The sequence below is a fragment of the Ylistrum balloti genome, unplaced genomic scaffold, assembly GCF_031769215.1.
Source record: "Ylistrum balloti isolate Yb309-2 unplaced genomic scaffold, AGI_CSIRO_Ybal_v1 Utg369588, whole genome shotgun sequence".
Lineage (NCBI taxonomy): Eukaryota > Metazoa > Mollusca > Bivalvia > Pectinida > Pectinidae > Ylistrum > Ylistrum balloti.
The window spans coordinates 475,001-490,238 of record NW_026781875.1 but is presented as its reverse complement, the minus strand read 5'-3'; the positions used below and the strand labels follow the sequence as shown (position 1 = coordinate 490,238).

Below are 15,238 nucleotides of genomic sequence, written 5' to 3'. Positions count from 1 at the left end.
GCGAATTTAAATATCCACAAACAATTAAAATAAGTTAAATTAGAGTTATTCAACTGTATAAGTATCCATGAAATGAAGTGTCCTCCAAAAAAATACTAATTTGAAAAACCACAAAAATTGCGTCACATGAAACGATAATCATGTATATTAAAGAGATTGTGTGTTATTGTGAAAGAGAAAGTAGAAGTTAAGGAAATGAGATTAAATTGCGTAAAGCGAGTAGAGGTCAGAATGAATTAATCTTACATTGGAAATGTTTCTTATCTCTCGCCTTTTTGTAAATAATTATAATAACAAGCAGAGTCAATCTTATTTAATTTTAATCCAATAGATTTGTGTTCTTTCTGGAACCAAGATTTTAAGTATTAATGCATAACTTTAATTGATTAAGTATACATTTATAATAAAGATATAGTTTCTTTCCATTTTGTGTGTCAAGCGGACACATAGGTAGGCATAGGAATGAAAAGGTTTACATAGAAAAACCTCAGCACTGGATGTTTCTGATGTAATTCCCAGTACCTACGTACTTTCTTAACCTGACAATAAAAGAATCAAAATAAAACAAATCTGTTAGATTGGAGCTCGCCATCATCTTACAGGACTGCAAAAGATCTATGGTTTAATCACACCGTCGTACATAATTATGTTGTCATTTGACAGCTGTGGTTTGATCATTCCGTCGTACATAACTCTGTTTGACATTTGACAGCTCTGGTTTAATCACACCGTTGTGCATAATTCTGTTTGTCATTTGACAGCTATGGTTTAATCACACCGTCGTACATAATTCTGTTTGACATTTGACAGCTGTGGTTTAATCACACCGTTGTACATAATTCTGTTTGTCATTTGACAGCTGTGGTTTGATCATTCCGTCGTACATAAGTCTGTTTGCCATTTGACAGCTATGGTTTAATCACACCGTCGTACATAATTCTGTTTGTCATTTGACAGCTGTGGTTTAATCACACCATTGTACATAATTCTGTTTGTCATTTGACAGCTGTGGTTTGATCATTCCGTCGTACATAACTCTGTTTGTCATTTGACAGCTATGGTTTAATCACACCGTCGTACATAACTCTGTTTGTCATTTGACAGCTGTGGTTTAATCACACCATTGTACATAATTCTGTTTGTCATTTGACAGCTGTGGTTTAATCACACCATTGTACATAATTCTGTTTGTCATTTGACAGCTATGGTTTAATCACACCGTCGTACATAACTCTGTTTGTCATTTGACAGCTGTGGTTTAATCACACCATTGTACATAATTCTGTTTGTCATTTGACAGCTGTGGTTTAATCACACCGTCGCACATAAGTCTGTTTGCCATTTGACAGCTATGGTTTAATCACACCGTCGTACATAATTCTGTTTGTCATTTGACAGCTGTGGTTTAATCACACCATTGTACATAATTCTGTTTGACATTTGACAGCTGTGGTTTGATCACACCGTCGTACATAACTCTGTTTGACATTTGACAGCTATGGTTTAATCACACCGTTGTGCATAATTATGTTTGTCATTTGACAGCTATGGTTTAATCACACCGTTGTGCATAATTCTGTTTGACATTTGACAGCTGTGGTTTGATCACACCGTCGTACATAATTCTGTTTGTCATTTGACAGCTATGGTTTAATCACACCGTTGTGCATAATTCTGTTTGACATCTGACAGCTGTGGTTTGATCACACCATCGTACATAATTCTGTTTGTCATTTGACAGCTATGGTTTCATTGCTATCTTGAAATAATAGTATCCTGAAATATGTCAATTAACAAGTGATATAAATATCGTTTTAACCTTTATTCACAAGATAAATCTTTATCATATTTGTTAGATCTATCTTATAATTGACTTTACATTAGCAGGCGGTGTCTTTTGTTGTAAGTTATATACATGTATTTAAAGTTTTGTGATAATACCTTAATGAATATGTATGCAAACAATGGATTTACTAGTTATATGTGATTTAAGATTGATGTTGTGGAAGGTTGGACATCACTAACGATAAATCACACACTCAACACGTCCAGTTGGCCTGCAGTGACAATCCAGAAAGTCTTGTGCGTGAAGGAAACCCCTTATCCCACAATCTTTTGCTTAGCACACTCATCGGCCGGAAGTAGAAATTCCATTGTTTTGGTTTTATCTAGGTTGACTTCCTACTAACAGTTATGGCCATATAAGGAATAATCGTGAATGTGAGGTAGTTGTATGTGTGGATTACGTGTTTGTGGGTGAAAACTGCTGTAAATTAGTTTAAGTATACTACTGATAGTACGGAACTGAAGCCTACTTTATAGTGTTATCACACTGAAGTGTAAAGCTTCAAGCAGGACATCCATATCCAGTGATATCAACCCGACAATGGGACAGCCTACTCGATACACCACCACGATATCGAGAGAAGAAGTAGAGGGTAGTAACTCGCATTATTCAGGTTTGTTTATCCCACATGAGATAGCTCTCAAAAGATTACATCCCACGTTAAGTCGTCTCTTACGATTATGTAACAAGGAAAACAGATACAAGTCCACATTTGTTTAAGTTTGGTGAAAACAGTGCGTATATGTGATCAAACAACACATCTAGAATTTGTTTCTATCCTCCGATGATTCCGGATACTTTCACATCTGTAATCAGTTTAGAAAGTAATCAATCTTTTTCAGTGTCAAAGATATAGACAAAAATAACACAGTCAAATACACCTCATACACATTCATACTCACTTTTAGACGCCCTAGACACATACATTCTCACAAAATAGTACACATACGCTCTCACATACTCACACACCAGTACACACACCACAACACATACTCACACACTAGTACACACACCCTCTCACATACTCACACACCAGTACACACACCACAACACATACTCACACACACGTACACACACCACACACACACACAAACACATACTCACACACACTAGTACACACACCCTCACATCTCACACACTCACACACCCTCTCACTTACACACACGTACACACACACACACACACACACACACACACACACACACACACACACACACACACACACACACACTAGTACATACACCCTCTCACATACTCACACACTAGTACACACATCCTCTCACATACACACTAGTAAACACACCCTAACACATACTCACACACTAGTACACACACCCTCTCACTTACACACACATACACACACACTCTCACATAACACTAACACACACACACACACACACCCTAGTACACACACCCTCTCACTTACACACTAGACACACACCCTAACACATACTCACACACTACACACTACACACACCCTCTCAACACACACACATACACACACACACACATACACACTCTCACACACACATACATACCCTCTCACATACTCACACACTAGTACACACACCACAACACATACTCACACACACGTACACACACCCTCTCACATACTCACACACTAGTATACATACACTCTCACATACTCACACACACGTACACACACCCTAACACACACACACACACACACACACACACTCTCACATACTCACACATACTCACACACACATACATACCCTCTCACATACACACACACTAGTACACACACCACAACACATACTCACACTAGTACACACACCCTAACACATACTCACACACTAGTACACACACCCTCTCACTTACACACACGTACACATACACTCTCACATACTCACACACTAGTACACACACCCTCTCACTTACACACTAGAACACACCCTAACACATACTCACACACTAGTACACACACCCTAACACATACTCACACACACGTACACACCCTCTCACATACTCACACACTAGTACACATACACTCTCACATACTCACACACTAGAACACATCCTAACACATACTCGCACACTAGTACACACCCTAACACATACATTTAGATAGATCGATAGACAGAAAACACGTCCAGAAAATATAACCAGACATTATCGTTACGATATTTATTATTTAATGATAATTTATATGTTACTGTAATCTGATACCCCTCTCATGCTCACGTCCTTGAAATTTTCCACCACATAATAACTAACAATACTAAACACAGAGCCAATAAGAACGAGATGTCGCTAAGCACTGGACTGTGACTGACACTGTCCCGTCTGTGAAATGTACGGAAGCGTATTCCAGCCGTGTTGTGTTTTATTTTATATCGAAATTTCGAGATAGCAACTCGAAATGTTGATATAGGAACTCGAAATTTGGAGTTTGTAATCCGAAATTTTGAGACATTAACTCGAAATTTCGAGTAAGTAATCCGAAATATTGAGTTAGTAAGTAGAAATTTATAGTTGTTATCTCGAAATTTCGGGTTAATATCTCAAAATTTCGGATTACTAACTCGAAATTTTGGATTACTTACTCGAAATTTGGAGTTAAGATAAAACACAACGTGGCCGGAATACGCTTCCGTAGAAATGCTTTTTCACATCACTCCCTGACGATAAGTAACATCCACATTTCTCCGTGCTAATATTCACCTCCATCTTTAAACAAGTACCTCACCAGAAACCAAGATTTTGTATATGAATTAAGTTAAAACGTTCCTGTAACATAAGTGTTCAGTGAATCTACATGATTTTAGAAGATGTCGAATTTATCTGAAATTAACACGACGGACTTACTCGTGAAAATCGCCGAGTTACAAAATGTTCAGGCGAGTCTTGTTCACTGGAAGGAATACACAAACGCCAACATTGACCATTTCTTTAGAATCAGCCTCGCCATCATGATTTTCTGTGAGTATAAGTACATCTACATGTAGTCCCACCTATTGAAGACATATTTCGTTTATTTGTTCGGTGGAGATTTGAATTTTTTTTCAATTTGAGTCTGTCAAATCAGTATACAAACAGTATACTGTAGAAACTGTATATTATATAACTTATAAAATAAACTAAAAATTGAGGTTATCGACCCCTTCAATACACGGGTCTTTATGCTGGACGAACACAAAAATATTTTAAATGAATTTCACGTGGTCCATCAGTGACTCAGACAATTCTGTTGAAAAACCGAAATATTTTGTGAAATAATTTTCTAAGTTTCAATTCATATTTAAACTTTATAAGTATATTGAAAGATTTCAAGTGCTTTAAGACAGTCAACAGCAAAGAAGTGATTAGATTGCTATTCTCCCTATTAAAGTTCCTCATTCCTAAGATTTGTATCTCCAAACCGAGACATGTTCACGCACAAATCACGTGAATGCTGTGTGCGTTAAGCGATGTATTCAGGTTTTATTTGAATTGAGATATTATGTGTTGATCGTCTCCGCCGACCGTAAACAGTTACAAGTTATATATCATACGTGTTAATCACATACGTATGTATCTATATGCCCTATGGCGGTGTCACTGTGACAGAACCTGATTGAAGACTTAGCAATGATTGTACAATTATGTTTTAAGGGTTGATATCAAAAGATGACATTAGAATTGTCGTCATCCGTTATCAGTATAAAAGTAAGTAGCAATAGTAATCAGGGGTACTAACGGGTTTATGTACTGGCCAATACACAGTCATATAAAGCATTTCTGTTGATCCGTCACCATGGTAATAGAATGGGAAACAAGTATAGCTTGTAAGTTGTTAATAAAACGGTAAAATTACATTTCAGGGATTGGAAATTTCGCGATCAGGATATACAAAACATCTTACATACATGTGTAAAATTATTTTAAAGATTACATTTTCAAGGTTAATGTACCGTAAAATAGCGAAAATATCATCACCACAAAAACAACCGAGTGTACGTTATCACATCTTATATTTTGTCACCAGATTTATAATGTAACGTGTTTTTATCAATTCACAACAAGAATTTCAAACGTAATTAATTTCGAAATATGAATAAGATACAAAAAACGACCTGAACCTACTGACATGCCAAAAGAATTGGATTGAACTTCAGCAAGACATGAGGAAAATAAAAACACAGAGCCAGAAAGTGACAGTGTCTTTTATTTCATCGAGGACACCTGTCATGTAAATATTGACCAATCAATGTAGGTAATGTCGTTGCTATGGACGACTGACTAAAAACTCTTTAGTTATACTTCTCTTTAGGGATTTGTGAAATTCCCGATCGTTCTAATTAGCTTTAAATATGTTTAAATCAGGGAGATGAGTTTTATCCTTCTCATTAATATTGCTGGAAAATAGTACTGGTGGGTGAATTTAGAGGAAATTCAAACATATGTTGATATACTAAACTACAGCAATAACTCGTAAATACCAGCTATGTTGATTTATTGTAGGATTAAAATGTTCACCACTAACTCCTCATCATATTGATATTGTTGTCTACGAAATTCGTGCACGTAAACAGCGAATAAACACACTCAATTTCAGGACGGGACAAAATTGTCTGTAAAATACCATTACAATAGGAATTAAGCAAAGTCTGTACAAGTCATCAGAAGGCTAAGGTTGGTTCTGAAAAAAATATAGAGATGACATGTGATTATTGGAAATGGAGAATATGACCCCACATCATGATGATCATTACTGTATGTTTCACATTAAATATGCATTACTTACTATAACTGGTAGTTTCTATTTGAACTTACTGGCCAGAGTTTGATTCCGTAGAGCATGACAGTGAAGTAAACTACACCATACATCTGTTTCGTCCTTCTAGGACTCGTCAGTTATTTACATAATACAGCTGTTTCGTCCTTCTAGTACTCGTTAGTTATGTTACATAATACAGCTGTTTCGTCCTTCTAGTACTCGTCAGTTATGTCACACCATACAGCTGTTTCGTCCTTCTAGTACTCGTCAGTTATGTTACACCATACAGCTGTTTCGTCCTTCTAGGACTCGTTAGTCATGTTACATAATACAGCTGTTTCGTCCTTCTAGTACTTGTCAGTTATGTTACATCATACATCTGTTTCGTCCTTCTAGGAATCGTCAGTTATGTTAAACCATACATCTGTTTCGTCCTTCTAGTACTCGTCAGTTATGTTACATAATACAACTGTTTCGTCCTTCTAAGACTCATCAGTGATGTTACATCATACAACTGTTTCGTCCTTCTAGGACTCGCCAATTATACTATATCATACAACTGTTTCGTCCTTCTAAGACTCATCAGTGATGTTACATCATACAACTGTTTCGTCCTTCTAGGACACGTCATTTATGTTACACCATACAGCTATTTCGTCCTTCTAGGACTCGTCAGTTATGTTACATCATACTGCTGTTTCGTCCTTCAAGGACTCGTCAGTTATGTTATATCATACTGCTGTTTCATTCTTCTATGACTCGTCAGTAGTGTTTCATAATACAGCGGTTTCGTCTTTCTAGGACTCGTCAGTTATGTTACATCATACTTTCAAGGACTCGTCAGTTATGTTACCTAATACAGCTGTTTCGTTCTTCTAGTACTCGTCAGTTATGTTACCTCATACCTTCAAGGACTCGTCAGTTATGTTACCTAATACAGCTGTTTCGTCCTTCTAAGACTCATCAATTATTTTACATCATACAGCTGTTTCGGCCTTCTAGGACTCGTCAGTGATGTTACATCATACAGCTGTTTCGTCCTTTTTGGACTCGTTCATTGGTTTACATCCTACTGCTGTTTCATTCTTCTAGGACTCGTCAGTAGTGTTTCATAATACAGCTGTTTCTTCCTTCTAGGACTCGTCATTTATGATATATCATACAACTGTTTCGTCCTACTGCTGTTTATGTTACCCGTCCTTCAAGTAGGCCCCAGCTGTTTCAGTTATGTTACACCATACAGCTTTTCCGTCCTTCTAGGCCTCGTTCAGTTGTTTCGTCCTTCTAGGACTTGTCAGTGATGTTACATATTACGACTGTTTGGTCTTTCTATGACTCATCAGTTATTTTACATCATATAGCTGTTTCGGCCTTCTAGGACTCGTCAGTGATGCTACATCATACAGCTGTTTCGTCCTTCTAGGACTTGTCAGTTATTTTACAACATACAGCTGTTTTCGCCTTCTAGTACTCGTCAGTTATGTTATATCATACAGCTATTTCGTCCTTCTGGGACTCGTCAGTTATATTACATCATACAGCTGTTTCGCCCTTCTAGGACTTGTCAGTGATATTACTTAATACGACTGTTTTGTCTTTCTAGGACTCATCAGTAATGTTTCATAATACAGCTGTTTCGTCCTTCTAGGACTCGTCAGTGATGTTACATCATACAGCTGTTTCGTCCTTCTAGGGCTCGTCAGGGATGTTACGTCAGATAGCTGTTTCGTCCTTCTAGGGCTCGTCAGTGATGTTACATCATACAGCTGTTTCGTCCTTCTAGGACTCGTCAGTGATGTTACATCATACAGCTGTTTCGTCCTTCTAGGACTCGTCAGTGATGTTACATCATACAGCTGTTTCGTCCTTCTAGGACTCGTCAGTGATGTTAATCATACAGCTGTTTCGTCCTTCTAGGACTCGTCAGTGATGTTACATCATACAGCTGTTTCGTCCTTCTAGGGCTCGTCAGGGATGTTACGTCAGATAGCTGTTTCGTCCTTCTAGGGCTCGTCAGTGATGTTACATCATACAGCTGTTTCGTCCTTCTAGGACTCGTCAGTGATGTTACATCATACAGCTGTTTCGTTAGTGATGCTACATCATACAGCTGTTTCGTCCTTCTAGGGCTCGTCAGTGATGCTACATCATACAGCTGTTTCGTCCTTCTAGGGCTCGTCAGGGATGCTGCATCATACAGCTGTTTCGTCCTTCTAGGGCTCGTCAGTGGTGTTACAGCAGTTTTGAAGATTCATGTTCTTTTTTTTTCATTTGGCATTATGATTAGTAACTGTGTATGTTTTAGTGTTGCGTTAAAACCATGGTTGATCCGCCTTCGTTTACTATATCGTTTTTGCCGTAACATTGATGATGTATATCCCGAAAACGACATCATTTACATCCAGATTTGTCCTTTGAGGTTTATCAATTATGTCCGGGAACCTAGGACGTAGGACTGTAACATTACCTTTAAATGCAATAGATCTGGGAATCTGATAAAATTCTGCCGGGCTTTTCTGACTTACTACCTACAACTAGACTTCCAATTACAAAATAAACTAGAAATTGTTGCTAACAATTTTGCGTGCTTTTCACTTCCTAGGCGACAATCTTGGATATCAGACAGACTCCCCGTAATACAGCACTAGTTTAAGTTAATATCAGCTTCATTTAAGGCAAACCTAAACAGAATTCCACCAGCTGACCTGAGTAGTTCAAAAACATCCATTTTCAAAATAGGAGTCATGCCCCCCCGGACCAACTCAACTCTTAGTCTTTATGTTTAATATCAGATCAAAGATGTTTGAAGATTTCATATACATTTGACACCTGTGACCTTGAATCTTGGTCAAGGTTATTTATGATTGCAAGCCTTATAAAACAACACCTGTAGATCAGTATATACTAAATACTAGTGCTCTAGACCTTGTGGAACTTGAAAAGAAGATTATTGAACACTGGTACCCTATTTTATGTATTTAACTTTCGGAAACCGGAAGTTGGCATTTTTCCTGATAACAATATATGAGAAAGTTTCTTCTCTTTCTTTTTTTTACATCTATAACACACCAAAAGACGAACTTTCTATTTTAAAACGTTAAGGAGATATAACTACATCAAAATAAATTAAACCATTTTTAAGGTTAAAATATATTTGACCTCTGTGACCTTGAACATGAATCAAGGTCGTTCATATTAACAAACTCTATTGTTCACCACTTGAATATGATATTGACCGAATATCATGACCTTAGGCATTTTGGTTTTTGAGAGGAAGATTTTTAATTTTTATGTCAAAAAATTGAACCCTTGAACTTTGACGCCCACCGAAAACCGGAAGTTGACGTATGACGGTGTATTTTTTGTCCAGTTTGGTAGTACTTTATCCGAGCATGCTACATAGCAAATATGAGAAACCTACACGTTTTGGTTATTGGAAAACATTATTTAAATATTTTTTGTAGGTGAAAAGCCCTAAAAAAAACTTCGGTTAGAAGCAGATAGTACGTATCAGTGCCTCGCCCGCTATGGTACATAAGTGGTCGAGAATTTAACAGGGTTAAAAGCAATAGATAGCATTATAAGCCATGGTATTGTATTCAACCCATTAAAAACTTACCTCGTTTTTTTGTTTTTTGTTTTTGTTTTTTTCTTTTTCTACTTGTAAATGTAACATTGTGTATAAGATAAAGAACCCGGATATACATAAATTAAAATGCCCCTCCCATATAACATGGAAATGAAATGACCGACCATCAAGACCTTGAGAAAAACCCATTCAAGAGACACTGTCTTTCAAAACGACTTACCGTACCATTAGTAATTATCGCAGGGATGATATTTTCGATATTTTCATTTACATATCAATATTAACGCGACCACGAAGATTTAATTCGTAAAAAGGTAAGACATGTATGTATAATATGTTCTTTTACATCACGATCGCGACATTCTAATTCGTTAAAATATCCTTTGAGTGTCTTTAAAATCGTGAAAATAATTACCCGTGAACGTTACTGGTTATACGATATCAATAGACAAAACATACAATGTTTCTCTCTCTCTCTCTCTCTCTCTCTCTCTCTCTCTCTCTCTCTCTCTCTCTCTCTCTCTCTCTCTCTCTCTCTCTCTCTCTCTCTCTCTCTCTCTCTCTCTCCCTCTCTCTCTCTCTCTCTCTCTCTCTCTCTCTCTCTCTCTCTCTCGCTCTCTCTCTCTCTCTCTCTCTCTCTCTCTCTCTCTCTGTCTCTCTCTCTCTCTCTCTCTCTCTCTCTCTCTCTCTCTCTCTCTCTCTCGCTCTCTCTCTCTCTCTCTCTCTCTCTCTCTCTGTCTCTCTCCCTCTCTCTCTCTCTCTCTCTCTCTCTCTCTCTCTCTCTCTCTCTCTCTCTCTCTCTCTCTCTCTCTCTCTCTCTCTCTCTCTCTCTCTCTCTCTCTCTCTCTCTCTCTCTCTCTCCCTCTCTCTCTCTCTCTCTCTCTTCTCTCTCTCTCTCTCTCTCTCTCTCTCTCTCTCTCTCTCTCTCTCTCTCTCTCTCTCTCTCTCTCTCTCTCTCTCTCCCTCTCTCTCTCTCTCTCTCTCTCTCTCTCTCTCTCTCTCTCTCTCTCTCTCTCTCTCTCTCTCTCTCTCTCTCTCTCTCTCTCTCTCTCTCTCTCTCTCTCTCCCTCTCTCTCTCTCTCTCTCTCTCTCTCTCTCTCTCTCTCTCTCTCTCTCTCTCTCTCTCTCTCTCTCTCTCTCTCTCTCTCTCTCTCTCTCTCTCTCTCTCTCTCTCTCTCTCTCTCTCTCTCTCTCTCTCTCTCTCTCTCTCTCTCTCTCTCTCTCTCTCTCTCTCTCTCTCTCTCTCTCTCTCTCTCTCTCTCTCTCTCTCTCTCTCTCTCTCTCTCTCTCTCTCTCTCTCTCTCTCTCTCTCTCGCTCTTATGTATGAAAATAAATTGTAAACATATAAAAGTTGTGAGTTAAGGAATTAACCTTAAATTAACAATCTCACATATGATCGTAGCATATTAATATATATAAATTATTTATGTGGATATTTGTTATATGATCAGCTGTAACTGTGTGTTTGTAATAATGCTGGAGAGGACTTTACATGATTTCAATAATTTGTTTCCAGTCCCTTTGTTCCAATGATATATTTTTAAAGAGAAGTGATTGGCTTCTTTTGTTTAATACGATTTTAACTAAATTAAATTTCATTAATTTGCCTGCTCGGGTTTAAATCTACAGTCACTGGCAGTTTGTTTTACAAAAGAAATCTAATGGTACTTGTCTTCCTGAAAAAGCTTAGTTTTTAGCATATTTCCGTACCGATGAGCGACTTCACACCAGTGTAAAAAGTCTGGGCTTTTCTCTCTTGGTACATGTTGGTGATAAGTGCCGGGTATATGTTTCCAAATGATAATATCTGAAGGAGAAATCCCCATTTAAAACGTTAGGATAACTAGATGGTAGATGATGTCGAGAACTACAATAATGTCAAACTTCATAAAAACTTCTATAATGTCTATATTTAGACAAACCCATATCGCTCCAATACTCGGCAAATTAGCAGATTTTAGCCATGAAGACATCCGTTCAGCATCAAAGGTCATAATAAATTAATTATTTACTTCTCCGTGTTGGAAACAACTATTTTCCTCAATATACAGTTGTGGGATCGCACAACGTTATACGATTTGAGCACGATAGGAAAACGGGACGAAATAAGCTACCGCACATGTTATATCGCAGAGATGTGTGATTCTATCGTAGCTGATATACATTTTAAAATGACATAGATAAATGTGGAATAAGCTTTATTTATTTTCTAAATATATAAGAGTACAGCTAAGTTTATGGTCAAACACATGTAGGTCTAAAAGATACATACTAAATAGGTTGATAGACTGTTAATTTAAAGTGTTTTGTTTCCACAGTGCCGCACGTGATCATATTTATTATACAAGTTTGTAAACTCTGAAATCTCACACAGTCAGAAAGGAAATTTTATTTTTATTTCTGCTGTATTACTCTCATTATTCTATCATTTTGTAAACAAAAATATTAACTCAGAATTGACTTATTGACTGCTATTTATAAATGTAAGTCATAAATCTTAGTGAGAAATAAAATGTACGAGTTCAATTAATTAGATATTTGCTCTGTACTTCTATGTATTTGTGTTGGATAGAAGCATTGCCACATTAGAAAAAATGTCCTTTTCAAAGTGCTGTGGTTAATCAATTTCTAATCAATGTTCTTCTTTTCGTTAGTATACTGGGTTACGTTTAGATTTAGTTAACTGTAGATGTAGATCGCTTCCAATCCGATTCCTTGATCAAAACCTTTCATTTGTTAATCTTCAAATTTTAATTGCTACAATAATATTTTTTTTTTCTGTTTAAATGTATTTTCAAATTCTAGATCTTCTCGCACTTTATTTGTTTTAACCAAAGTCAGGGATGTCAGATGATTTCTTCGAATATTGATTGTAGTAATGTGTGAAATCATGTAAGACTTGATCGGACGACGAGATATTAGCCCACTAAAGAGATGACCGTATCCTGGAACACCCCAAAGAGATGACTATAGTTCATACCTGTCCAGGTAAACTACAGGGGTTTTACTACGCGCGTCCTCTGAAATAACTGACTAATGTGATGTTTTTATCGAACAGATATTGTTGGCCTGAATTTATGCTATCAGGGATTTAAATTCAAAATAAGCCCGAAATGTACCGTGCTATTACGGACTAGCAGATGTGCAACAGATACCTATATAACCATAGCTGCACGGGTCTCCGAGTCAAAGTCTGATAAAATCACTCATCCATGACGGACCCCATTCTACCTGTGCACTCACGAGCCAACGCCTCGACCAGCTCCAAGGGGACGTAACCCACAGTACCCCGTAGAAATAAATATAGTTGCAAATGAACCAAATAGCTTCAAAATCTCACCATATTTCAGCTTTTTAGTGAAAATATTGTTATATAATTTGTTATGCTAAACATGAATACCTCTCGACCGGTTTGTTTTTTTAGGTTTTATTAGTTGTATTGAATTTTAAGTGAAACTGTGTACCATGTATGCAAATGAGTGTATACCCACACAGGCGACTTCATGGAACAAACAAAAGAAATATGCAAAAGGGTGGATGGTGGGCTTGTCCAAAGCTCGGTTATAACCTGACCAAGGACGTGGATGGCGGGCTTATCTCTGCTGCAAAAGGAAGGCTGCAAACGTCACTATGTCCAAATATAAGGAAAAGTTACATACAGTAATAGTGAATTCAACTGCACATTACAACAGTTTCCGGTTTTTCCGTCTCGTCAATAATATTAAGGACCTAATATTTGAAGCTCAAGAGGCCACTACGACAAATCTAAAGTCATTGAAAGAGACGACGATTTCTCCTTGTGTTAATCTGCCATTTTAAATTCTATAAGCATAAATAATAAGTTTAAGAGACAAACAGGGGTCATTTTTCCTATTTGAAAGAAACATTGACATTTTAATCTCTACATTTTATGGGACTAGAATCCCTGCTATCAGCTGCAAAGTTCTTAAATTATTTTTTTCTTTTATTGAAGGGAAACCATATAGTATTTTACTGTGAAAGGAAATTAAATGAATAACAGTAAAATCGTTGGTTGTTTAAGATGTGCCATGAAGTTGTAAATATCAATCTAATAATTCTAAACATCGTCCACAATCACAAAAACGTCAGTGTCTCTCTGTCTCTCCTGTTTTCTTTGATTGATGATGATGACGATGACGACGACGACGATGTTGATGATGATGACGATGACGATGATGCTGATAATGATGATGATGACGATGACGACGACGACGATGTTGATGTTGATGATGATGATGATGATGATGATGATGATGATCTTCAAATTTTAATTGCTACAATAATATTACTTTTTCTGTTTAAATGTATTTTCAAATTCTAGATCTTCTCGCACTTTATTTGTTTTAACCAAAGTCAGGGATGTCAGATGATTTCTTCGAATATTGATTGTAGTAATGTGTGAAATCATGTAAGACTTGATCGGACGACGAGATATTAGCCCACTAAAGAGATGACCGTATCCTGGAACACCCCAAAGAGATGACTATAGTTCACACCTGTCCAGGTAAACTACAGGGGTTTTACTGGCGCGTCCTCTGAAATAACTGACTAATGTGATGTTTTTATCGAACAGATATTGTTGGCCTGAATTTATGCTATCAGGGATTTAAATTCAAAATAAGCCCGATATGTACCGTGCTATTACGGACTAGCAGATGTGCAACAGATACCTATATAACCATAGCTGCACGGGTCTCCGAGTCCAAGTCTGATAGAATCGCTCATCCATGACGGACCCCATTCTACCTGTGCACTCACGAGCCAACGCCTCGACCAGCTCCAAGGGGACGTAACCCACAGTACCCCGTAGAAATAAATATAGTTGCAAATGAACCAAATAGCTTCAAAATCTCACCATATTTCAGCTTTTTAGTGAAAATATTGTTATATAATTTGTTATGCTAAACATGAATACCTCTCGACCGGTTTGTTTTTTTAGGTTTTATTAGTTGTATTGAATTTTAAGTGAAACTGTGTACCATATATGCAAATGAGTGTATACCCACACAGGCGACTTCATGGAACAAACAAAAGAAATATGCAAAAGGGTGGATGGTGGGC

The 15,238-nt window shown here is 37.3% G+C and overlaps 1 protein-coding gene across 1 annotated transcript in view; it reads left to right on the top strand.

Annotated features, from left to right (window-relative positions):
* The first annotated feature begins 4,638 nt into the window (after nt 1–4,638).
* LOC132544294 (putative ammonium transporter 1) overlaps nt 4,639–15,238 on the top strand; it is a 23,681-nt gene continuing 13,081 nt past the window's right edge. The window contains exon 1 of the mRNA XM_060207872.1: nt 4,639–4,789. Coding sequence (XP_060063855.1) covers nt 4,639–4,789 — 151 coding nt within the window. The remainder of the gene's footprint in view (nt 4,790–15,238) is intronic.